The sequence below is a fragment of the Mobula hypostoma genome, chromosome 4, assembly GCF_963921235.1.
Source record: "Mobula hypostoma chromosome 4, sMobHyp1.1, whole genome shotgun sequence".
Classification (NCBI taxonomy): domain Eukaryota; kingdom Metazoa; phylum Chordata; class Chondrichthyes; order Myliobatiformes; family Myliobatidae; genus Mobula; species Mobula hypostoma.
In genome coordinates this window covers 187240205-187265241 of record NC_086100.1, presented here as the reverse complement: position 1 = coordinate 187265241, position 25037 = coordinate 187240205, and the positions used below count along the sequence as shown (strand labels likewise).

At 44.0% G+C, this 25037-nt stretch overlaps 1 protein-coding gene across 5 annotated transcripts in view; it reads right to left on the bottom strand.

Annotated features, from left to right (window-relative positions):
* Positions 1-25037, bottom strand: part of gfra4a (GDNF family receptor alpha 4a) — a 422120-nt gene that overhangs the window by 190720 nt on the left and 206363 nt on the right. For 3 of the 5 annotated variants that reach the window (XR_010017776.1, XR_010017777.1, XR_010017775.1), the window contains exon 8: positions 5204-5801. Coding sequence is in view for 2 of the 5 variants with exons in the window: in XM_063047126.1 (XP_062903196.1) it covers positions 5655-5801 (147 nt within the window). In the remaining 3 variants the exon portion in view is untranslated. Of the gene's footprint in view, positions 1-63; positions 5802-25037 lie in introns of those variants that run through there. The other 2 variants (XM_063047126.1, XM_063047125.1) reach the window with 1 other exon arrangement.

Here is a 25037-nt window from a genome sequence, read left to right as displayed (position 1 = left end):
TGACATGTATCGATGCAAGGTGAATAAAGGACAAACAAAATCACATTTGTTTCAATTTTATTATGGATAATAAAAATCACTCATAACAATCAAAACAAAATTCATACATTGCTTCCTAAGAACAAAGACTTGTTGCCGTAACGAGAACACTGCATGGACAAATGGTTTCACATGGTGATGGGGGAGATGGGTGGGGTGGGGGGGAGGGGGGAGTAAGAGAATTGGCAGAATAGACATTATACATCACGCAACTGAACACCTAGATTCCAAATCAGAACACCAACATTAAAAAACAAAAGCTGCTGCATGAAAGGAATGGTTAATACGTTAACTTGTAAGGTTAAACCTTTCAGTTCCCCACCCTTGACAAAATCAGCCAGGAGCGAGGTGATTAGCACATACCCGCTTACATCATCGAACATGGCCACGTGTACTTCAGAAAAATCAGCCTGATTTTAAAAAGATTCTGTACAGAAACATCTATAGTTTTAGAAAATATGCTCGATAACAATTCATCAAGTGGTGCAATGCTGATAGCCTGTGGCCTTACTGGACAAGCTTTCAAGGGCGAGTTCACAGCAGGCAATGTTTATAAGGGTTAACAGCCTAATATCCCTCTCACATTCTACAATATTTTTATAACAAAAGGCTCTATTTTGTATCAATAACAGTATTTTTTTAAATTTGTTCCACCCATCATCTTGAATTTTGGAATAGGTGGATTGGTGCCTTGAATCTGTATCCATCAGTCATTGGGCTGAGACGAGCCCAAAAAAAACATTCCCTTGAGGACCTTAGTGAAGCTTGGGAAGGGGAACTTTCAGCGCATGCTTGGAATGGACTGTAGCCCGCACTGAGCAGCTAAAAGAGTACTCAGATGAAATAACTGCCCATTTATTTCTCTCCTATTGCATGAGAATATCATAAGTGCACTGAGCCTCTGCTCTCTGAGTTTTGTGAAAAGGATGAAAATTTATCTCATTGAAGTGGACACAATTTGACAGGTTGGATGCAGGGTCAGACCTCCCTTGGCTGGCATGTCTAGAACCAGGGGTCACAGGATCCAAATCAGGGATCAGCTATTCAGGGCAGATGAGAAGAACTTTCTTTACCACAGATTGGTCAGTCTTAGAAATTCTCCGTCCAGGAGAGCAGTGGAGGCTCAGTCACAGAGGGCATTCAAGATTTTAAAAAAAGTTAAATTTGCAGGAATTAAAAAGGTACGGGATTGGTACAGAAAATAGTGCTGACGAGAAAGATTAGTAAAGATCTTAATAAATGGCATTGCCAGCATGAAGGGCTGAATGAGCTAATCTCATATCTTTACACAGACTGGAATATAAACAGCTAAATTTCAACTGAAGTTAATGGAACAAGAAAAAGCTGGCTTGGTATTTTGTAAAATATCATGACATGATAGGATGTGTGTTTGCTTCTGATAGGGAGTGACTCAGCAAAGAATTGTATGACATTTTCTGTTAAAATATTCATCTGTGGAACTATCACATGAGAGTGAATTATTCCGTCATGCCCTAAAATATTCACGCAAACGATTCCATTATTCCAAGAAACACTGTCCTCTGGTTGCACTAGGTTTAAGTTAGAGCTTTGAATTTGCAAGGGGCACCTCCATTAGACCTGTTTATGGGCAGGCAAAATCTATTCTTAGACTCTGCATGATAGCTAATATCTATGACAATAGGCCAGATGACAGCACTTTTACTAAGGGGAAAATTAACAAATTCTGTAGGAATTCAAAAAATGAGGCAATGCAGAATGCCATTTGGCTCATCAAGTCTGAGAGAACAAATCAAATTAGTGCTATTCTTTCTTTTATTCTAAATCACTTCCAAAACTACTTTCACCACCCTCACAAGCAACAGATTCCAATGACAACTTACTCTCTAAGTGACTTATCTGTCTGTCTCCTATGGTCATTCTACTTTAAATCTGTGTTACCTTAACCAATCTCCTAGGTGACGAGAGAAGAAACTGCCAGCAATTGAGAGAGCCACAATTTTTATTTTTATTTGCTATATTAATTCAGATTTTTAATATTATTTTGCATAATCAATACTCGTATTACAGTGGACCTCAGATCTGGACATTTTCACCTGTCACACATTCACGGGCCTGAAGCCAACAAGACAAATGTTGTGTAATCTCACTAAGGGATTTGTCATTTCAAACAGGTGCAAGATGAGTAAACTTCCTCCAGCTTAACAACTGAGGCTCAGGATGGCCACTCCTGCCCATTGTCACTTGGGAGAACAAGCTTTGGGCCATGACCTCATAAAGAATACTCACATTCAATACTGCTATCAGGGTGCATTACTAAATGCCGGCACAAGGCACTGCCATTTCACCTTACTTCTTCACTGCTAGCAGTAGACAACTATGCTTCTGCATTGTTCAGGAGTTAATGTATCTCACTTCCACAAAGACTGACATAACTTCTGTAATCTTTGTTAGTGTTCATAAACCAAGTCTTTACCTTCAGGAGATTATGACTCAGCTGAACCATTATGTATCATGAAGGTATTCCCATAATACCATTGGTGTGTAAAGTATCAGGAATCAGAATTTCTTAAACTGGTAAGATGTAACCACTAAATAACAAAATTCAGCGATTTCTTTTTTCCATTGCATAATTTTTCTTTTGGGGAGCAAGGGGATTTACTCTGCATCCTCTGTATAATTTGCTTTTTCTACTCAGTTTAGTGCCACCAGTAAACTTAGACTCACACTTTTCACTCAGTCCCCGCTTCCAAATCATTAACCTATATTGTGAACAATTGCGAGCCCAGCATCGACCCCTGCGGCACTCCACTCAGCACTGATTGCCAACCAGAGGAATCCTATTTATCCCATCTGGTTTCAGTGGATAACCAATTCTCTATCCATGTTAATACATTAACCCCAATTCCATTCATCCTTATTTTATGGAAAAGTTTTTTATGCAGCACCTTATCAAATGCCTTCTGGAAATCCAAGTATACAGCATCCACCTGCTCTCCCTCTATCCAGTGTGTTCATTATATCCTCAAAGAAGTCCAGTAAGTTTGTCCAACTGGGACCTGCCCTTTATGAATCAATGCTGTGACTGCCTGTTGAAACCAGTTCCATCCAGATGGCTCACTATCTCTTCCATAACAATACCTTCAAGCATTTTCCTGTCTACAGACATTAAGCTAACTGGCCCAAAGTTATCTGCCTTTAGCCTACATTAAATAGTGGCACGACATTCGCTATCTTCCAATCCACCGGGACCTGCCCAAAGTTTGGAGAGTTTTGATAAATTATCACAAACACATCATGGAGAGATTTGTACAAAGTATTAAATAATTTACATCTGGGGTGTTTTTGGGCTAAGTGGCATGAAGGAGCAGGACCAGTCAGGAGATAAGTACAAGAATATTAATTAAACTTCATAGCTAAGTGCGAATTTAATTTTCATTGTTTCTTCCTTATTCTCTTCCAAGTCAGTAGGCCATCATTTAAACTATCAAATGCCCTCCGAGCAATCCCATTTCCCTACACTGTATTCCTTCTCACATTCCCATCTCCCCACTCAGTTCTCCTCCCACGCACATACACAATCAGGGGCATTTTTACTGTTTCCAATTAACCTTCCAACCAGCATATCTTTAGGGTGTTGGAGGAAACCAGAGTGCCCAACAAAAACCTACCAATCGAGTCAATGCCAAAGACAGCAAATGCAGAGTTAGCTTTCATTTCAAGAGGGCTAGAACACAAAAGGATGTATTACTAAGGCTTTATAAAGGAGTTAGTTAGACCTCATTTGGAATATTGTGAGCAACTTTGGGCACTACGTCTCAGAAAAGTTGTGCAGGCCCTGGAGAGGGTCCAGAGGAGGTTCACAAGAATGATTTCAGGAATGAAAGGCCTGGAGGAGGAGCGTTTGATGTATCTGGGCTTGCACTCAATGGTGTTCAGAAAGATGGGGTTTGATATCATTGAAACCCACCCAATTCTGAAATACCTTGAAAGTGTGAATGTGATCACATTCTGTCAGACAAAAAGTCCAAGATCTGAGGGAACAGTCCCAGGATAAAGAGAATATATTTAAAACTGATGAAGAAGAATTTTTTCAGCCATAGGGTACTGATCGGTGGAATTTGTTGCCACAGAGGGCTGTGGTGGCCAAATCATTGGGTGTATTTAAGGAAAAGATTCATAATTTCCTTACTAATTAAGGAACCAAGCAGGGAAGAATGTGGGAGAATGGGGTTGCAAAATATCATCTATGATTGAATGCTGGAAATGACTTGATGATCTGAATGGCCTAATTCTGCTCCTATATCTTATGGTCTGATCACAGGAAGAACATGAAAACTCCACATAGAGAGCACAGGAACCAGGATTGAACCTGCAACACTGGAATTAGTTCCCATAGCACTCCTGCACAATGAAAAAAAAATGACCTGAACAATTTATCTTACATATTTGGGAACTCTGAAGCTATTTGGTTTAACTTTCAACTGAACATAATTGCAAATCTAAACAACTCTTTTTTAACAAAACGAGGAATTATCATTGTTACTAAAAATGTCCAAAATGAAAGTATGATCTTTCTTTGGGAATTAAAAAAGCCATGCAGATGTTGCAATTTTGCAAAAAGCACAGAAAAAAAAAGCCGGAAACAGTCAGCGGGTAGGGCACTATCTGTGGAAAGAGACCCAGACTTGAAATATTGATTGTTCCTCTTTCTACAAATGTTGTCTAACCTGATGAGTTTCCCCAGCACTTTCCATGCTTATCTCTCTTTGGGATGCTGCATTTTCAGAGTGAGAAGATGGATGAGGTCTTTCTGAAGACGATGGGCTGGAGATATGCGAGGAAATCCCGAATGTGCACCAATGCTGACGGGGGGGGGGTACCGACTGCCTACCAATTTCCCCCCAGTTAGAGAATTAGCTGTTAACCCTTAAAATAGTGGAATTAAATGGCAATTGTTTAAAAATGCACCAAGCTTCCATTTAATGCAATAGACCCTTAATACCAAACTCGGGTAATAAGGCGTTTAAATTCATTCTCTATACTTTACAACTATTTATAATGCATTAGTGAAATCCGACCTTGAACATCACAACATGGGCACAGAAGCTTATTAAACTGTATTTTAGTAATGATTTTCTGAATTGTCTTTGAAAGTAGTGTAAAGGAGAGCGAAGATCCTTACTTGAAGGAGACAAGGAGCCACCCTGTTGCTGATGGAGGTCCCGTATCCTAGCAACGTGCGTCATTAATTGGCTTCCCCGAAAATAATGTGCGTCGCTGAATGACTTCCCCGAGAAGAAATGCGCGGCACTAAAATGGTTCCCCCGGAGAAAATGTGCGTCGCTGAATGGCTTATTGGGCTTGTGTGCGGCTGATTTGCTCTTCTCCGGTTGAGATGCGATGTCCAGTTTTCCGGTGCGAGCGTGGGCCGTGTTTATATACCTTTGACGACGCTGCACAAACCTTTCGTGCCCCTTTTTTTGTGTGTCAAATGTTCTGCTGGTCCCCGGTGCGGGGTGAGTGTAGGAGCGGGCGGCGATCGTGGAGACGGTCCTACTGGTGCGTGTTCCGGGGATGGGTGGGATGAGTTGGGATCGGGAGCGTTGTGTCGCGGCCTGGGCCCTCCACCATCTTCACATCGTGGGCTGGAAGAGGAGCGCGGCTGGCAGCAGGCTCCAGAGCAGCCGGGAGTCGCAGCGCAAGGCCGCTGCCAGGCCCCGGGCCTCGGAGGCCGCCCGGCTGGGGTTCGACTCCTTCCACAGCAACCGCTCGTCGGCCGACTGAAAGACAATTTTTAAATAAACAATAAAACCATGGTTGTTGCATGGAAAAAGATAAACATAATTTATGCTAAATGCACAAAATATAACATTTGGAACTATTAAACTATATAGACAAAAACAGGGCCTTTGGCTCACGATGTTAAATTTATGCTACCTAATCAAATCAATCCCTTACCTTATACTACCACAGTGCTCTAAATAATTATCTGTATGAATAGATTGCAAAATAAGTTTTCACTCTACTCAGTACATGTGACAATAATAAACCCATTTACCCTTGGCCCGTATCCCTCTAAAGTCTGCACATTCAAGTGTCTACATAAAATTCTCTTTAAGTGCATGCTTTGCATATGCCTCCACCACCACCCTGCAGCACATTCTAGACACGCACTACTCTGTGTAAAGAAAAATCCTGCCTCATGTGAGCTTTCTCTTACCTTAAGTGCATGCCCTCTAGTTTTAGATTTTTCAACCCTGGTAAAAAGTTTCTGACTGTCTGTGCCTCTCATAATTTTATAAACTTCTGTCAGGTCTCCCCTCAGGCTGTATTGCTCCAGAGCAAACAAGTCTAGTCCGTCCAACCTCTCCTTCTAGCACATTATGTTTTAACTTGTACAATACATCTTTTAGAGGCCACAGTTAGTGGATTGTATATAGTTATGGTCTCCATATTACAGGAAAGATACAGTTACCCTGGAGACAGTGCAGAGAAGATTCACCAGGATGTGTTGTACTATATTTGGTTGAACAGTTTAGAGAAAATTTTACAATACTATGATGTATTGTTATTAGCTTATAGTCTTATAGGAGAATCAGGTTAAAAAGGATGGATCTACCATGATAAAATGACAGGAGGGAGGAGAAGATGGCAGCGCGACGCAGCGCGCGCGGCAGATCCAAATGGTATCGTATCTGTGAAGTAGGATGCTGTGCACAATCCTGATTTGATGGAGACAGACGTGAAGAAGCACGGAAAAACACCTGGAGAAACTTCTCAAATGCCCGCTTCGCTGTCGCTGCTACTGTGCGATCATGAATCTCCGGAGGGGAAGGCCCCAAATCCTCGGCTTTGCCTATTGCCTGTTGCTGGGGTCAGGGTCGAAGCGCTCGGCAGAAATGGTGCTTGGTGTCGAAGAGCTGGTCAGAGGTTCAGAGTCGGACTGTGGTCGGATGCTTCTGGGATGCTGCGTCGGCAAGTTTGCGGCGCTGGAGGTTCACCGTCTGAGTGAGATGATGGGACTTCCGAGAGACTTTGAGACTTTTACCGTGCCCATGGTCTGTTCTTTATCAAATTACGGTATTGCTTTGCACTGTTGTAACTATATGTTATAATTATGTGGTTTTTGTCAGTTTTTAAGTCGGTTTGTCATGTGTTTCTGTGATACCATTCTGGAAAAACATTGTATCATTTCTTAATGCATGCATTACTAAATGACAACAAAAGAGGACTGTGTGTCCTCATAATCTAATCTAATCTAATCTAATCTAACAGACTTGATGGGCCATTTGGCCTTACTCTGCTCCTATGACTTATGGTATTGCCAGGGATACTGCAATACAGTGAAAAGTTTTGGCTTGCATGCAATCCAGATTACAGTAAGACAGTAAAAAGAGAATGCAGAAAGGTACCGGAAAGTGCACCACATGTAGGTAAGTAAAGTACAAGGGACATAACAAGGGTTGGAGATCAAGAATTTATTCTTTGTGTATGAGAGGTCCATTTAAGCATTTGATTATAGTGGGACAGACACTGAGCTTGGGTCCGGTGGGTCTCACTTTCAATCTTGTACATTTTCTGCTCAGTGGAAGCAGGGAGAAGAGAGAATGACCAGGGTGGGAGGGAAACTTAATTATTTTTATTTATTTATTTAGAGGTAATAGATCCTTCCTGCACAAGTCTGCACCACCCAATTGCACCCATGTGACCAATTTACCCACTAATCGTATGTTTTCTGAATGCGGGAGAACATCGGGGCATCCTGAGGAAACCCACGCAGTCGTGGGGAGAACGTACAAACTTCTTACAAACAGTGACACAAATGACCCTGGGTTGCCGGTGTTGTGATAGAGTAACACTAACACGGCTCCACAGTGGAGGGAGTGGAAAATATAAAGTTCCTTGGGGTGCAGATCTTGGACAATCTCACCTGGTCAAGGAACACCACTGGGATTGTGAAATGGGCCCAGCAGAGATTGCACTTTCTGAGGAAGCTTAAACAAGCATCACTCCCCACTAACATCTTAACTACATTCTACAGAGGCGTGGTTGAGAGTGTGCTGACCTTTTGCATCACAACCTGGTACTCCAGCTTGCAGTGCTGTCGACAAAAAAGCCTTGCAAAGGGTGGTTAGGGGAGCAGAGAAGGTTATTGGGGTCTCCCTACCTTCTGTCCAAGACCTCTTTCAGAGCCAATGCCTCCAGAAGACACGGTACATCATTAAAGACCCCTCACACCCTCTCCATGAACTGTTTGTTCTTCTGCCATCAGGCAAACGTTACAGGAGCATTAAAACTAAAGCCACAAGGCTACTAAACAGCTTCCTCCCACAGGCAGTCAGACTGCTAAATAGCTGCTCCACCTAACTCTGCTTTGGACACTTTTAACTTGTACTGGACATTTATAACTTGATTTTACATAGAAACATAGAAAATAGGTGCAGGAGTAGGCCATTCGGCCCTTCGAGCCTGCACCGCCATTTATTATGATCATGGCTGATCATCCAACTCAGAACCCCGCCCCAGCCTTCCCTCCATACCCCCTGACCCCCGTAGCCACAAGGGCCATATCTAACTCCCTCTTAAACATAGCCAAAGAACTGGCCTCAACAGTTTGCTGTGGCAGAGAATTCCACAGATTCACCACTCTCTGTGTGAAGAAGTTTTTCCTAATCTCGGTCCTAAAAGGCTTCCCCTCTATCCTCAAACTGTGACCCCTCGTTCTGGACCTCCCCAACATCGGGAACAATCTTCCCGCATCTAGCCTGTCCAATCCCTTTAGGATCTTATACGTTTCAATCAGATCCCCCCTCAATCTTCTAAATTCCAACGAGTACAAGCCCAGTTCATCCAGTCTTTCTTCATATGAAAGACCTGCCATCCCAGGAATCAATCTGGTGAACCTTCTTTGTACTCCCTCTATGGCAAAGATGTCTTTCCTCAGATTAGGGGACCAAAACTGCACACAATACTCCAGGTGTGGTCTCACCAAGGCCTTGTACAACTGCAGTAGTACCTCCCTGCTCCTGTACTCGAATCCTCTCGCTATAAATGCCAGCATACCATTTGCCTTTTTCACCGCCTGCTGTACCTGCATGCCCACTTTCAATGACTGGTGTATAATGACACCCAGGTCTCATTGCACCTCCCCTTTTCCTAATCGGCCACCATTCAGATAATAATCTGTTTTCCTATTTTTGCCACCAAAGTGGATAACTTCACATTTATCCACATTAAATTGCATCTGCCATGAGTTTGCCCACTCACCCAACCTATCCAAGTCACTCTGCATCCTCTTAGCATCCTCCTCACTGCTAACACTGCCACCCAGCTTCGTGTCATCCGCAAACTTGGAGATGCTGCATTTAATTCTCTCATCCAAGTCATTAATATATATTGTAAACAACTGGGGTCCCAGCACTGAGCCTTGCGGTACCCCACTAGTTACTGCCTGCCATTCTGAAAAGGTCCCGTTTATTCCCACTCTTTGCTTCCTGTCTGCTAACCAATTCTCCACCCACACCAATACCTTACCCCCAATACCGTGTGCTTTAAGTTTGCACACTAATCTCCTGTGTGGGACCTTGTCAAAAGCCTTTTGAAAATCCAAATATACCACATCCACTGGTTCTCCCCTATCCACTCTACTAGTTACATCCTCAAAAAATTCTATGAGATTCGTCAGACATGATTTTCCTTTCACAAATCCATGCTGACTTTGTCCGATCATTTCACCGCTTTCCAAATGTGCTGTTATCACATCCTTGATAACTGACTCCAGCAGTTTCCCCACCACCGACGTTAGGCTAACCGGCCTATAATTCCCCGGTTTCTCTCTCCCTCCTTTTTTAAAAAGTGGGGTTACATTAGCCACCCTCCAATCCTCAGGAACTAGTCCAGAATCTAACAAGTTTTGAAAAATGATCACTAATGCATCCACTATTTCTTGGGCTACTTCCTTAAGCACTCTAGGATGCAGACCATCTGGCCCTGGGGATTTATCTGCCTTCAATCCCTTCAATTTACCTAACACCACTTCCCTACTAACATGTATTTCACTCATTTTTTAACTGACATTGGCTGTTGTGTTTTACTATTTATTGTTATGTTTATATTTTAGTGTTGCATTTGTTATGATTGCACTGCTCCTGAGAAACACTGTCTCATTCTGCCCTGCAGAGCTGATGTACAGTTAGAATGACAATAAAGTTTTTTGAATCTTGAATCTTGAATCTTAATTATAGAGGCAGATACATTAGGGATATTTAAGAAACTCTACTATAGATATGCACATGGATGAAAGTAAAATGGGAGGGAAGGGTTAGATTGACCTTGAAATAGGTTCAAAGTAAATTTATTATCAAAGAACATATATATCACCATATACAACCCTGAGGTTCATTTTCTTGTGGGCATACTCAGTAAATCCAAGAACCATAATAGAATCAATAGAACTAGTGGCCATAGGTTAAGAGTAAAGGTGAGATATTTAAAGAATACTTCTTCACTCAGAGGGTGATACACGTATGGAATGAGCCAGCAGTGGAAGTGGTGGATGCGGGTTCAAGAGAGGTTTGGATAAGTATATGGATGGGAAGGGTGTGGAGGGCTATGGTTGGGGTGCGGGTCAATGGGACAAGACAGAATAATTTCAGCACGGACTCGATGGGCCGAGGCTTCTGTTCCTGTATTGTACTCTATATATTGAGATCTGCTATAAGCAGCACCTATTAGGCTATGTCATCGCCCAAACAGTCTTTCATTCCAGATAACAGCTTAAACACCTTCCCTAAGGGAATCAAATTCAGCCACAATAAATTTATGGGAGTCACCCTGACATCTTCTGCAGGGAACATTATCACTAAGATCATCCTCAAACACCTCCTTCTGGTGGCCCAAGCATGGCTCCCTGAAATCCAATTTGGATTTAGCATCTAGAATCATAATGGAAATTATCTTCACATGCCAATTCCAAGAGAAACGGTGCACCGGCTATGTTATATGGCATTTTCTAACTGCCCAAGTATTACATACAGTACTGTGCAAGTCTTAGATACACATATATAAGTAAAGTGCTTTAAGACTTTTTACACAGTACTACTGTATTTGTCAATATAGAGCCAAGAATGAATTTGTAAATCTGGTGGGATTGGTGAGGGTGGAGAGCCGCTGGACAGATGTGAGTCAAGTGAAAGAGGAGGAATGCCAGGGTCGGGGGGTGGCGAGGGAGCAGATACACCCTGCCCTGAGACATCAGGCAAAGCCATTTGATTACGAACAATTGGTTTATTAATCCTGACAGAATGGTGCTTCCCACTCCCCTCCCTCCCTCTGTCCCTTTCTCAAGCTCAGTGCACAATTGAAACCCATATCAGAATCAGGTTTATCATAGATAGAAATCTACAGCACATTACAGGTCCTTCGGCCCACAACAATCTTGTGCCAACCATGTAGCCTACCCTAGAAACTGTCCAGAATTTCCCTACCACATAGCCCTCTATTTTTCTAAACTTCATGTACCTATCTAAGAGTCTCTCAGAGGACCCTATTCTATCTGCTTCTACCATCGCTGGTAGTGCATTCCACACACCCACAACTCTCTGTGTGAAAATCTTACCCTTGACAGCCCCCCGTATCTACTTCCAAGCACCTTAAAACTATGCCCCCTCGTGTTAGCCATTTCAGCCCTGGGAAAAAGCCTCTAGCTATCCGTACGATCAATGCCTCTCATCAGCTTATATGCCTCTATCAAGTCTCCTCTCATCGTTTGTTGCTCCAAGGAGAAAAGGCCAAGTTCACTCAACCTATTCTCATAAGGCACGCTCTCTAATCCATGCAACATCCTTGTAAATCTCCTCTGCACTCTCAGAAGTATCGACATCCTTCCTGTAGTAGGTGACCAGAACTGAACACAGTATTCCAAGTGGGATATAACTAAGGTCTGTAATGTTACCTCATGGCTCTTGAATTCAATCCCATGGTTGATGAAGGCTAACACACCTTAAGCCTTCTTAACAACACTGTTACCCTGCGCACCATCTTTGAGTGTCCTATGGACAAGGACCCTAAGGTCTCTCTGATCCTCTACACTGCTAAGAATCTTACCATTAATAATATAGTCTGTCTTCAAATTTGACCAACCAAAACGAACCACTTCACACTTATCTGGGTTGGAGTCCATCTGCCACTTCTCAGCCCAGTTCTATATCTTATCAATGTCCCGCTGTAACCTCTGACATCCCTCCAGACTATCCACAACACCCCCAACTTTTGTGTCATCAGCAAACTTAATAATAAAACTCTTATACTTCCTCATCCAGGTCATTTATAAAAATCACAAAGAAGAGAGATCCCAGATCCCTGTGTAACACCACTGGTCACTGACCTCCATGCAGAATATGAACCATCTACAACCACCTTTTGCCTTCTGTGGGCAAGCCAATTCTGGATCCACAAAGCAAGGTCTCCTTGGATCCCATGCCTCCTTATTTTCTGAATGAACCATGCATGGGGAACCTTATCAAATGATTTACTGAAATCCATATACACTACTGTCACAATGGCGGGGCATTGGGAGCAAGGGTGGACCCAAATGCAAGACACATCTTGTGAGGTTACTTAGATTTAGTTTATTGTTCGATACCAGGAGAGCAAGGCAGGAGCAGGAATAGCGAACTGGACAAAGACTCAGGACTACGACTAGGCTGGGACCAAGGGTCTGGGCTTGGACTTGGAATCGGCTCCCAAAACTAGAGGAGACATGAAGAGGCTACGGTATGGACTCCGAGCCAGGGACTGGGCAAGGACCCAGTACCTGGGTCTTGCCTCGGGCTCGGAGCCCAGAACCAGGCAAGGACATAACATGGGCTAGGGAGAGGAGGAACATGGGAACACAGAGCCTTTGTCTCGGGAGAGCAGGTACATGGGAACCATGGACACATACACAGAACACAGAGTCAGGACCCCTCCTTGGGTACAGGACATAGGGCTGGGATTCACACACAGAACAGAGAGTCGGGACACCTCCTTGGGTACAGGACATAGGGCCGGGACTCATGACACTTGCCGTTGCCCCACGGCCTGACCAACCCCACGGAGGCGAGGACAAGACATGACCCCCCGCGGGGCAACGGCAAGATGGCCTGACTTACCCCACCGAGGCAAGGACAAGACAAGACAGAACATGACCCCCCGCGGGGCAACGGCAAGACGGCCTGACTTACCCCACGGAGGCAAGGACAAGACAAGACAAAACCAACACGAATGAACACCAGACAGTACCTATCTAGCTTCGGTGATGGAACTAGACCGAATTGCAGGCGGGGGCTGCAGATGAGGGCTAGAGGCGAGAGGGGCAGAGAAGGCATTCAGACAAGAGGGTAGGACAGGAATCACAGACCGCCAGGGCCAGGACTTGACTCAGAACTGGGAAGCTGCCAGGGCCAGGACTCGACTTGGTGCTAGAATGCCACCAGGGCCAGGACTCAACTTGGTGCTAGAATGCCGTCAGGGCCAGGACTCGACTTGGTGCTAGAATGCCACCAGGGCCAGGACTCAACTTGGTGCTAGAATGCCACCAGGGCCAGGACTCAACTTGGTGCTAGAATGCCGCCAGGGCCAGGACTCGACTTGGTGCTAGAATGCCGCCGGAGCCAGGACTTGACTTGGAGCCTCCGGGTAGTGGTGAGCTCTCGACTCGACCCGGGAACAGTAGACAGCGGTTCTTGATTCCCTCCGGTGGGTTAACTGACGGACCCACCTCGGTGAAGAAACTTTGCAGGCTCGCTTTGGCGAGGTAACTGGATGGGGTTGCTCCGGTGAGGAGAGGCGAATTACCGACACTCGTTTCGGTCAAAGACAAGGCTTGCTCCGGCCAGATGACATTGGCACGCTGTGACTTTGCAGACACTCCCATACTGAACGGCTGAAAGCCGGAGACTATAAACTACTGGTTCAGCCGAGCGTTAATTGCCTCTAATCACCAAAGTCGAGGGACATGGGAAAACAGGGAATCAACAGTCCGGATCGCAACATAAACAAGGTAAATTTAAAGGGACTCCGATCCGGACCATGACAACTACATCCACTGCTCTACCTTCATCAATGTGTTTTGTTACATCCTCAAAGAATTCAATCAGGCTCATAAGGCACAACCTGCCCCTGATAAAGTCATGCTGACTATCCCTAATTAGATTGTTTCTTCAAATACTCATAAATCCTACCTCTCAGGATCTTCTCCAACAATTTGCCCACCACTGAAGTAAGACTCACTGGTCTATAATTTCCTGGGTTATCTCTACTCCCTTCCTTGAACAAAGTAACAACATTTGCAACCCTCCAATCCTTTGGTACTTCTCCCATCCCTATTGATGCAAAAGATTATCACCAGAGGCTCAGCAATCTCCTCCCTCACCTCCCACAGTAGCCTGGGGTATATCTTGTCTGGACCTGGTGAGTTAGCTAACTTAATGATTTTCAAAAGCTCCAACACATCCTCTTTCTTAATGTCTAAATGCTCAAGCATTTCAGTCCACTGTAAGTCATCCCCACAATTGCCAAGGTCCTTTTCCCTGGTGAATACTGAAGCAAGTATTCATTAAGTACTTCTGCTACCTCCTCTGACTCCATGCATGTTTCCACTATCGCACCTGATTAGTCCTATCCTCACACGGCTCATCCACTTGCTCTTTACATACTTTTAGAATGCCTTGGGATTTTCCTTAATCCTGCTAGCCAAGACCTTCTCATGGCCCCTTCTAGCTCTCCTAATTCCATTCTTAAGCTCCTTCCTGGCAACCTTGTAATTTTCTAGACCTCCAACAGTACCTAGTTTCTTGAACTTTTCGTAAGCTTTTCTTTTCTTCTTAACTAGATTTTCTACATCCTTTGTACACCATGGTTCTTTAACCCTACCATCCTTTCTCTGCCTCAATGGAACATACCTATGCAGAACACCATGCAAATGTTCCCTCAATATTTGCCACATTTCTGCCATGCATTTCCTTGAGAACATCTGCTCCCAATGTATGCTTTCAAGTTTCTGCCTAATAGCATTGTATTTCCCCCATCCCAATTAAGTGTTTTCCCAAATTGTCTGCTCCTATCCTTCTCCAGGTAAGGGAGATAGAGTTGTGATCACTACTTCCAAAATGCTCTCCCAACAAGAGATCTGACACCTGACCAGGTTCATTTCCCAATACCAGATCAAGTACAGCCTCTCCTCTAGTTGGCCTATCTACATATTGCGTCAGGAAAACTTCCTGATACACATAACAAACTCCATCCAAATCCCTTGCTCTAAGGAGATGCCAGTCTTCCAGTTTCCAATATTAGGAAAATTATAATCACCCATCACAACAACCCTATTATTGCCATGTTCCAGAATCTGCCTCCCTATCTGCTCCTTGATGTCTCTATTACAATTGGGGGGGGGGTCTATAAAAAAAAACACCAGGTAGAGTTATTGCCCCCTTCCTGTTTCAGAATTCCACCCACAATGACTCAATAGACAATCTCTCCATGACGTCCTTCTTTTCTATGGCTGTTATACTATCCCTGATTAGCAATGCCACACCCCACTTCTTTTGCCTCCCTCCCTGTCCTTTTTTGAAACATCTGAAGCCCAGCACATTCAGCAGCCATTCCTTCTTCTGAGACATCCAAGTCTCTGTTTGTAATGGCCACAATGTCATAGTTCCACATATTGGTCCATGCTGTAAGTTCATCTGCCTTGTTTATGATACTTCTTGCATTAAAATAGACACATCTCAAACCATCTGGCTGAGTGCAACTTTGCTTTATCCTCTGCCTAGCTTTCCATAGAAGCTCTCTACAAGCCGTCTCCACTTACATGCCAACCGGCCTGTCCTCTGCCTCTTCACATCAGTTCCCACCCCCCTGCAAATCGAATTTAAATCCTCCACGATAACATAGCAAGCCTTCTCGGAATATTGGTTCCCCTCCAGTTCAGGTGCACACCGTCTCACTTGTACAGGACACCCCTTCCCCAGAAAAGGTTCCAATGATCCAAGAATTGAAACCCTGCCCCCTGCACCATCTCCTCAGCTACTCATTCGTCTGCGCTGTCCTCCTGTTCTGCCCTTCCCTAGCTCATGGCACCGGGAGTAATCCGGAGAGTTCCACCTTGTTCTTCAGCCTCCTTCCTAACTCCCTAAACTTACTACTCAGGACTTCTACCCCTCTCCTGCCTATGTCATTGGTACCAATATGTACCACAACCTCTGGCTGCTCACCCTCCCCTTCAAGAATATTCTGCAACCACTGAAAGACATCCTGACCCCAGCACCCGGGAGGCTACACACCACCCTGGCATCTCTTTTGTTGCTTCAGAATCACCTATCTGTCCCCCTAACTATCGAATCCCCTTTAATCTTGGACCTGGGGAAACAGAATATGATCTGTGTGTGTTGACTCCATTAGAACACCAAAAAAAATGGAGCTTAGAGGATATAAACAAAAGTGAATTGGAGGTAAGCATAGACTAGACCCCAGGAAAATCATTGCATGTAAGGCACCATTATAAACAAGGATAGTACACCAGGTGCCTGGAATTACCTCACTGAATACCTAAGCTATCATTTGTTTAACCCTTGCATCCAAAGTAAAAACATTCCTATTGCAACATGTTTGCAACTGCACTCTGTTTCATTCCCAGAGCTCTTCATTCTCAGCACCACAGTTCCTGTGCCATTTTTGCAGTCAATATGATGACTTTGGAGGTAGCACAAATAAAGATTCCCTTCCCCTCTGATTTTGCCGAGTCATAGGTTCCAGGAAACTCTAGCATGTGACCATTCTTCACAGGAAAGTTGCTTAATCCTGAGGGGTAGCATTACAAGTGCTCCATATTACCATGCCCAAACGAAAGCTGGGCACTCCCTTTCTCAAGCACTGTGATAATCGTATCAGGGAAACTTCTGAATCTGCGTCTTCAACAAACACAAGATAGTGAAAGTAAACATTAAACCATTAGAGGAAAACTTTAGAGGGACAGAATTAAACATCAATTTGTAAATACACTCAATGGCCACTTTATTAGATACAAATGTACGCCTCTCATTGATGCAAATGTCTAATCAGCCAATTTTGTGGCAGCAACTCAATGCACAAAAGCATGCAAACGTGGTCAAGAGGTTCAGTTGTTGTTCAGACCAAACATCAGAATGAGGAAGAAATGTGATCTAAGTGACTTTAACTGTGGAATGATTGTTGGTGCCAGACAGTGTGGTTTGAGTATCTCAGAAACTGCTGATCTCTTGGGATTTTCACGCACAGCAGTATCTAAAGTTACAGAAAATGGTGCAAAGAACAAAAAAAAAAGCATCCATTGAGCATAGGTTCTGTGGGTGAAAAGAGCGTTTTTAATGAGCGAAGTCAGAGGAGAATGGCCAGACTGAGTCAAGTTGACAGGAAGGCAATATTAACTCAAATAACCATGCATTACAGCAGTGGTGTGCAGAAGAGCGTCTCTGAACACACAACGGACCAAACTTTGAAGTGGATGGGCTACAGCAGCAAAAGAACATAAACATACTAGGTGGCCACTTTGTTATGTATAGGATGTACCTAATAAAGTGGACATGCAGTGTATATTGTGGAAATCTAATAGGACTACTGCCTTCAACTTCAGTCGTTCAATGACCCTTTATGTTCATACTGCTTCCTGACCCGTTCAACAGGCAACCCCCATGTTACAGCTTTTCATGTTACAGAAATTCTGTTCTCTGGAATTTATAAATCACTACCCGAAAATCTGAGATATGGAACAAAATTCCTTCTTACGGATGTTATGTGGGAAAAAGATGTGAAAGAAACAACAAATGTTTGTTTTATCTGTGGTCACTCTATACTGTGGGGCAATACGATTTGGATATACCATTATCAAATTAATTGGGTTGGCAGCCTCTCCCTCTAACCTGAGGATATGAACAAGCATCTCAGAGTGTAGCACTGCCACGCTGTTCATCTGTGAGGCGTTGTGAGCAGCCGCAGTGGCCGTGGCCAGCTCGTACTCCATCTCCTTAGAGTAATTCCTCCGGCCTTTTCTACACTTCCACTGCTACCATGCTTTAACTCATTACCCCTCCCCTCAACTCCTTCTACACCACCTTTCTACACCCATGAACCCCCCCAATCTCTTCACTCAACACCCCCACTTCCAAATACGTTCCTAATCCGCAAGATTAGATTAGATTTAGATAAACTTTATTTGTCATATGTACAACGAAACATTGAAGCATACAGTGAAATGCGTCAATTGTGTCAACAACCAAAACAGTTGGGGGATAGTGCTGGGGGCACTGCACAAGTGTCGCCAGAAGTTTGGATAAATACATGGATAGGAGTAGGTAGTTTTAATGGTTTGGCATGGACAAGATGGGCTGAAGGGCCTGTACCTGTGCTGTACCTTTCAATGACTCTATGCTTCAGGCGACAATATAGCATGCGCACACTGTCCTAACTCTAACCCACACGTCTTTGGAATGTGGGGGAAACCAGAGCACCCGCTGTAGATCACAGACATGAGAAAATCTGCCCATGCTGGAAATCCAAGGCAACGCACACAAAATGCTGGAGGAACTCAGCAGGGCCGGCAGTGTCTATGGAAAAGAGTAAACAGTCGATGTTTCAAGCCCTTCATCAGGACTGGAAAGGAAGTAGAGGAGTCAGAATGGGAGGATGAGAGGAAGAAGTACAAGGTGGTAGTGGATAGGTGAGAGGTGGGGGTGAAGTAAAGAGCTGGGAAGCTGACGAAAGGGATAAAGGGCTGGAGAAGGGGGAATCTGATAGGAGAGGACAGAAGACCATAGAAGAAAGGGAAGGGGGAGGAGCACCAGGGGGAGGTGATTGACAGGTAAGAAGATAAGTTGTTAGAGGGTAACAGGAATGGGGAATGGTGAAGGAGAGAAGAGCAGACAACTACTGGAAGTTTGAGAAATCAATGTTCATGCCATCAATTTGGAGGCTATATAAGGTGTTGCTCCTCCAACCACCTCCACCCTCTATAGATGCTGACTGACCCACTGAGATTCCCTAGCTTTCTGATTTTGATTAATATGAGAGAAAAACAGGCTGGAAGAATGCACCTCCACTTATAACATGGGGTTCAATGGGAAAATGGAGGCTGCATTACAGAAGATAATAGATACAGTCATCTATGCCTCCATAATGTGGGTGTCGCCTGTAGTACATTTAGTGTTAGTCAGTTCAAACAATCAGTCTGGGGGGTTTTAAGCCTTGGCAATTCTATGCCAGCCCTTAAAAATTTTTAAATGAAAATACACAATTTGAAAATAATTTTATGAGCCTTTTGCAGCATTTTATAGGCAGCATCCAAAGTAACGAGTCCAATGCAGTTAAGAGCTTGCAGACATATTGCCACTGCCCATAAGATTTCCTTTGACCTGATTGATAAACATTGCAACTCACTGTTCTCCACTCCCCCGGCCTCAGTTATATTTTTCAGAGATAAGCACAGGCAGGTTGAAAAGACAACGTATTAACGATGTGCTCACAGAGACTGCCTTTGTCCTTCCAATTCACTTCAATGGAAGGTGGACATACCCAATTGTATAGGTCAGTGTATGGTGTATGGGTAGGTGTGCGGGTATGAAAATTGGCACGGCAGGGAAATGGTTAATAGTTAGGAATTTGTGGGCCTGTTATGTTGTTGGGTAGATTGACCCTTGATTCTAGATAAGGGGAGGACAATATGTGACTCTGGTCTACCGGATAACATGCCTGAGAGTCAGCTAAAAGTGATGATTTGTGTAAAAGTAATTAATCACCTTGTCTCTAAAGAATGTTTTTTTTTACAGTGTTTGGTTGTAAGATTAATAGGATGCATTCTCCCTGAGGGGGCAAAGGCCAATTATGGTACTTGCAGGTACGTTGGCTTAATACGTGGCCAGGACTAGGATTGGCCCAAGTTAGGGTCGCGTAAGCGTTGGATTGGACGCCGAGCCCCTTCTAGCTGGACTGGGAGGTGGCGATAGTACTATAAAGGTGGGCAAGTTCTTTCTTGGGCAGACCACTCGCCTGGGTCCCACCTTCGGGCTGAGCAGCGAAACCAACGCCAAGAACCTTCACCCTAGCCAGTCCACGGTTGATCTCTTGCTTCAGGGACCACGCAGACGTTGCTAAGTATACTCGGCGGTGTAGAATACTAGGGGTTGCTTAAGTTAGCCCCACCTATTAGTGGTGTAGGTAGTGTACAAGATAAAGCATTTCTCGCAGCTCTCTATTCTCTGCTCTGTATTAACAATAAAGTGAGTCTCGGAGGAACTACCGAGTCTGGGTCCATTTGTTCTAGTGAAACCAAATAGTTACAGCATCCACCCGTCACGGTTATTCTTATTGGGTATCAGTTTTGTGGAACACTTGTTTGCTGCTGGTCACCCTGTAATTTTGTGCAGGGTGTCAAATCTAGAAGGGAAGCCCAGATAAACCACAGCCCCTTCTTCTCTCGATGTTAGCAGAGCACATTTTGCACTGTCAAGTTAAACCATGCTGCAGTCTTTCTTTTGGATCTTTGCGACTGATGGTATTTAATGTACCATTAGAATGAAGTACAATGTACCATTACTAACAGGCTATAATGGCTTAGCACTCACATCGCTGTACTGTGCTACTAAAGAGTCATAGATTAATAATCTAAAGGAATGCATATCTCACCATAACCATCTGAGATTTCTCATTTTTTAAAATAAAATTGGTAATAAAAGGCAGGAATCAGTAAAAATAATCATGAATGTCATGTAAAGCAATTTACCATCTAGACTCAGTGGCAACTTTATTAAGTACCTTCTGTCCCTAAAAAATGGCCACAGTGTATGTTCATGGTCTCCTGCTACTGTAACCCATCCACTTCAAGGTTCAACATGTTGTGCTTTCAGAGATACTCTTCTGCACATCACCGTTGTAATGTGTTGTTATTTGAGTTACTGTCACCTTCTTGTCAGCTTGAACCAGTCTGACCTCTCTTATTAATGAGGTGTTTTCTCTCACACACCTGCTCACTGGATGTTTTTTTGTTTTTTTGCACCATTCTCTGTAAACTATGAAAATCCCAAGAGATCATCCTTTTCTGAGATACTCAAACCATCCCGTCTGGCACCAACAATCATTCCATGGTCAAAGTCACTTAGATCACATGTCTTCCCCATTCAGATGTTTAGTCTAAGCAACAATTGAATTGAATTGAATTGAATTTACTTCTTACATCCTTCATATAGATGAGGAGTGAAAATCTTTAGATTATGTCTCTGTCTAAATGTGCAATGTGCAATTTATAGCAATTTGTAACAAATAGTATGTACAACAGGACAATCAATATAACATACTAATACAATTGCATTAGCATGATTTAATCAGTCTGATGGCCTGGTGGAAGATGTCCCAGAGCCCATTGGTCCTGGCTTTTATGCTGTAGTACCATTTCCCAGATGGTAGCAGATGGAACAGTTTGTGTTTGGGGTGACTCAGGTCCCCAGTGATACTTCGGGCCCTTTTTACACACCTGTCTTTGTAAATATCCTGAATAGTGAGAAGCTCACATCTACAGATGCACCAGACTGTCCACACCACTCTCTGCAGAATCCTGCGATTGAGGGAAGTACAGTTCCCATACTAGGCAGTGATGCAGCCAGTCAGGATGCTCTCAATTATGCCCCTGTAGAAAGTTCTTAGGATTTGGGGGCCCATACCAAACTTCCTCAACCGTCTGAGGTGAAAGAAGTGCAGCTGTGCCTCTTTCACAACACAGTTGGTATGTACAGATCACCTGACCATGTCTGCATGCTTTTATGCATAGAGTTTTGCCACATGGTTGGCTGATTAGATATTTGCATTAAAGAGGAGGTGTACAGGTGTAAAGTGGCCACAGAGGATATATCCCAAGAAAATGGCTCCATACCAATGCAGTTAACCTCCCTCAGAGTAAAATAGCCTGGTTATTTCTTGTTTAAAATCATTATCAGATCAAGTTCACTGCTCACTTCCATTGAACCAAGGCCATCCAGGGATAAGGGTGTGTGACGATTGCTGGTGAAGGCTACATTCCAGAAATAAATACTGAAAAAAAACTTAAGTTTGCTGACAGTCTCTCATCTCTGATCTTTCTGGAGCAATGCTACACATCAATTTACAGAATAGGGATGTAAAGATAAAGATGAAAGATTGAAGATAAAAATTAACTTTACTGGTCACATGTACTTCAAAACATACAGTGAAATCTGTCGTTTGCATTAAGGATTTGCTGGAGGTAGCCCACCATGTCACCACGCATTTAACACTGACCTAGCATGCCCACAACTTACTAACCATGACTCGTACGTGCAAAGAAACCAGAGAACTTGGAGGAAACCCACTCAGTTACAGGGAGAATGTACAAACTTCCTTTAGACAGTGGCAGAAGTTGAACCCCAATCTTATATCTGGCAATATAAAAACTTACACCAACCAATACATGACCATGCCATGCTGACCATAAACGCCATCATTTATCATTTATTCCCTAATCACCTGAGAGAAGACCCTGGTGAACTGCCTTCCTAATCGACTGTTGTCCTGGTAGCATATCAACACAATCTTCTTCTAAGGTGGTCTCTCGAGGTTGTGTGTGACTTTCTTTCAGTCCAATTACCAGGATTCTGAGACGGCTAATGAGCCGCGTGTGGAGTCTGAAGAACCCGCACGGATGAGCTGGGAGGTGGTCTATGAAGCAGGGGAGTGTGTGGCGGGGGGAGGGGGAATTGACTGGGACGTTTTGTATCCAATCCCCCCATTTTCTCTTGAACTCCTTGCACTCTTGTCAAGGTGCCTCGGTCACAAATCTAAAGATTAGCTTTATTTGTCACACGTACACTGGATCATTGAAGTATACAACAAAGTGCGTCACTTGCATCATGAACATACTGGGGACATACTGCAAGTGCCGTCTTGTTTCCAGCACCAAAATGGCATGCCCACAACCCACTAATCCTAACCCTAAATGTATGTGGGATATGGGAAGAAACCAGAGCACCTGGAGAAAACCCAAATGGTCACGTGGAGAATTGAACCCCAATTGTTGATCACTGGCTCTGTTAAGCATTACACTAACCGCTGTCGAGCCACCCAACCATTCCTAGTTCCTTTACAGATATTGTTCCTGCCTTTCTAGTGATTAGGGGCTGGGGATTGCCTTGAATCAATGAGGATGTTGCATTTTCTAACAGTGACTTTGGGAAAGTCCTTGAATCATTTTTCCCATGGCACAGCTCAGTGGAGAGCATGTATCGGGAACCTGGAACCTGGCAGATAGTAAATGTGGCCTGTCCACTGTGGCCTGCACTTAGTGTGACCGTGGCCCCAGTGCTGAGTTGGGAGAGAATGCTGACTTTGGTTCACTTATTTTGCCAGTGGAATTGGAGAAATCATTGGTGGTGCCTATCCAGTGCTTTGAGGAGTCTGTTACGGGTGGTTGTGTCTCTGAAGTGTCAAGGAGACTGGGGATCACTTCTATCCAGTTATATAGGCATCTGTTAGTCTCATGAGACCATGGATTTGCACCTTGGAAGGTTTGCAGGCCTGGGCAAGGTTGTATGGAAGACCGGCAGTTGCCCATGCTGCAGGTCTCCCCTCTCCACACCACTGATGTTGTCCAAGAGAAGGGCATTAGGACCCATACAGCTTGGCACCGGTGTCATTGCAGAGCAATGTGTGGTTAAGTGCCTTGCTCAAGGACACACACTCTGCCTCAGCCAAGGCTCGAACTAGTGAGCTTCAGATCGCTAGACGAACGCCTTAACCACTTGGCCACGCGCCAACACTTCTATCCAGTAGCCTGTGAGTTTTGCGCTGGGCTTGAGCTCTTGCTCAATAATCTTTTGCTCAGACACCAGTGGCAGCAGTGAATTTCATCCTCAATGTCTTAAACTTCATGAAAATGAACCGTAGCTTAAATATCTATAAAACAAAGATCCTCTATTCACCTTCCCTCATCGTCAACACCCCTGATAAAGACGATCTCTTTATTTGGGCACCATAGTGAACAAACATGTGCTGGCTTTGGAAAGGTTCAGAAAAAGTTCACGAGAATGATCCCAGTAATGACAGGGTTAATGCAACATGAGTCTTTGATGGCTCTGACCTATGCTTGCTGGAGTTTTAAAGAATGGGGGGGTGGAATCTCAATGAATCCCGTTGAATTTTTAAATATCTAGATTGAGTGGATGCGGAAAAGATTTTTCCAATAACGGGAGAGTCTAAGACCAGAGGACACATCCTCTGAATACATGGACATCCTTTACAACAGAGGGTGGTAGATCTGTGGAATTCATTGCCACAAATGACTGTGAAGGCCAAGTCATTGGGATATTTAAAGCAGAGGTTGATACGTTTTTCATTAGTGGGGGCATCAAAGGTTACGGGGAAAAGGCATGAGACTGGGGTTGAGAGGGATAATAAGTCAGTCATGATGGAATGCTGGGCCAAATGGCTTAATTTTGCTCCTATATCTTATGGTCTTAATGTCCTGCTAGACCCTGCAAAATGCAAATGACTTTCACCTGGAAAGACACCTCTCAGCAAAGGCAGACTCAAAAACTCCTACAGTTCAGCTTTAGACATTAGCTTCGTCAGTATATCTTCAAAGCATTATCATCGTCATCATGTGCCATGTCGTATGGCGTGGGCAATCATGGTCTTTCCATGATCATGACTGTTCTTTGCAAATTTTTCTACAGAAGTGATTTTTCCCTTGCCTTCTTCTGGGCAGTGTCTTTACGAGACGGGTGACCCCAGCCATTATCAATACTCTCCAGAGATTGTCTGCCTGGCATCAGTGGTCGCATAACCAGGACTTGTGACATGCACCAGCTGCTCATACGACCATCCATGGCTTTACATGACCCTGATCGGGGGCTAAGCAGGTGTCACACCTTGCCCAAGGGAGACCTGCAGGCTCGCGGAGGGAAGGAGCGCCTTACACTTCCTTTGCAAGAGACATATCTCCA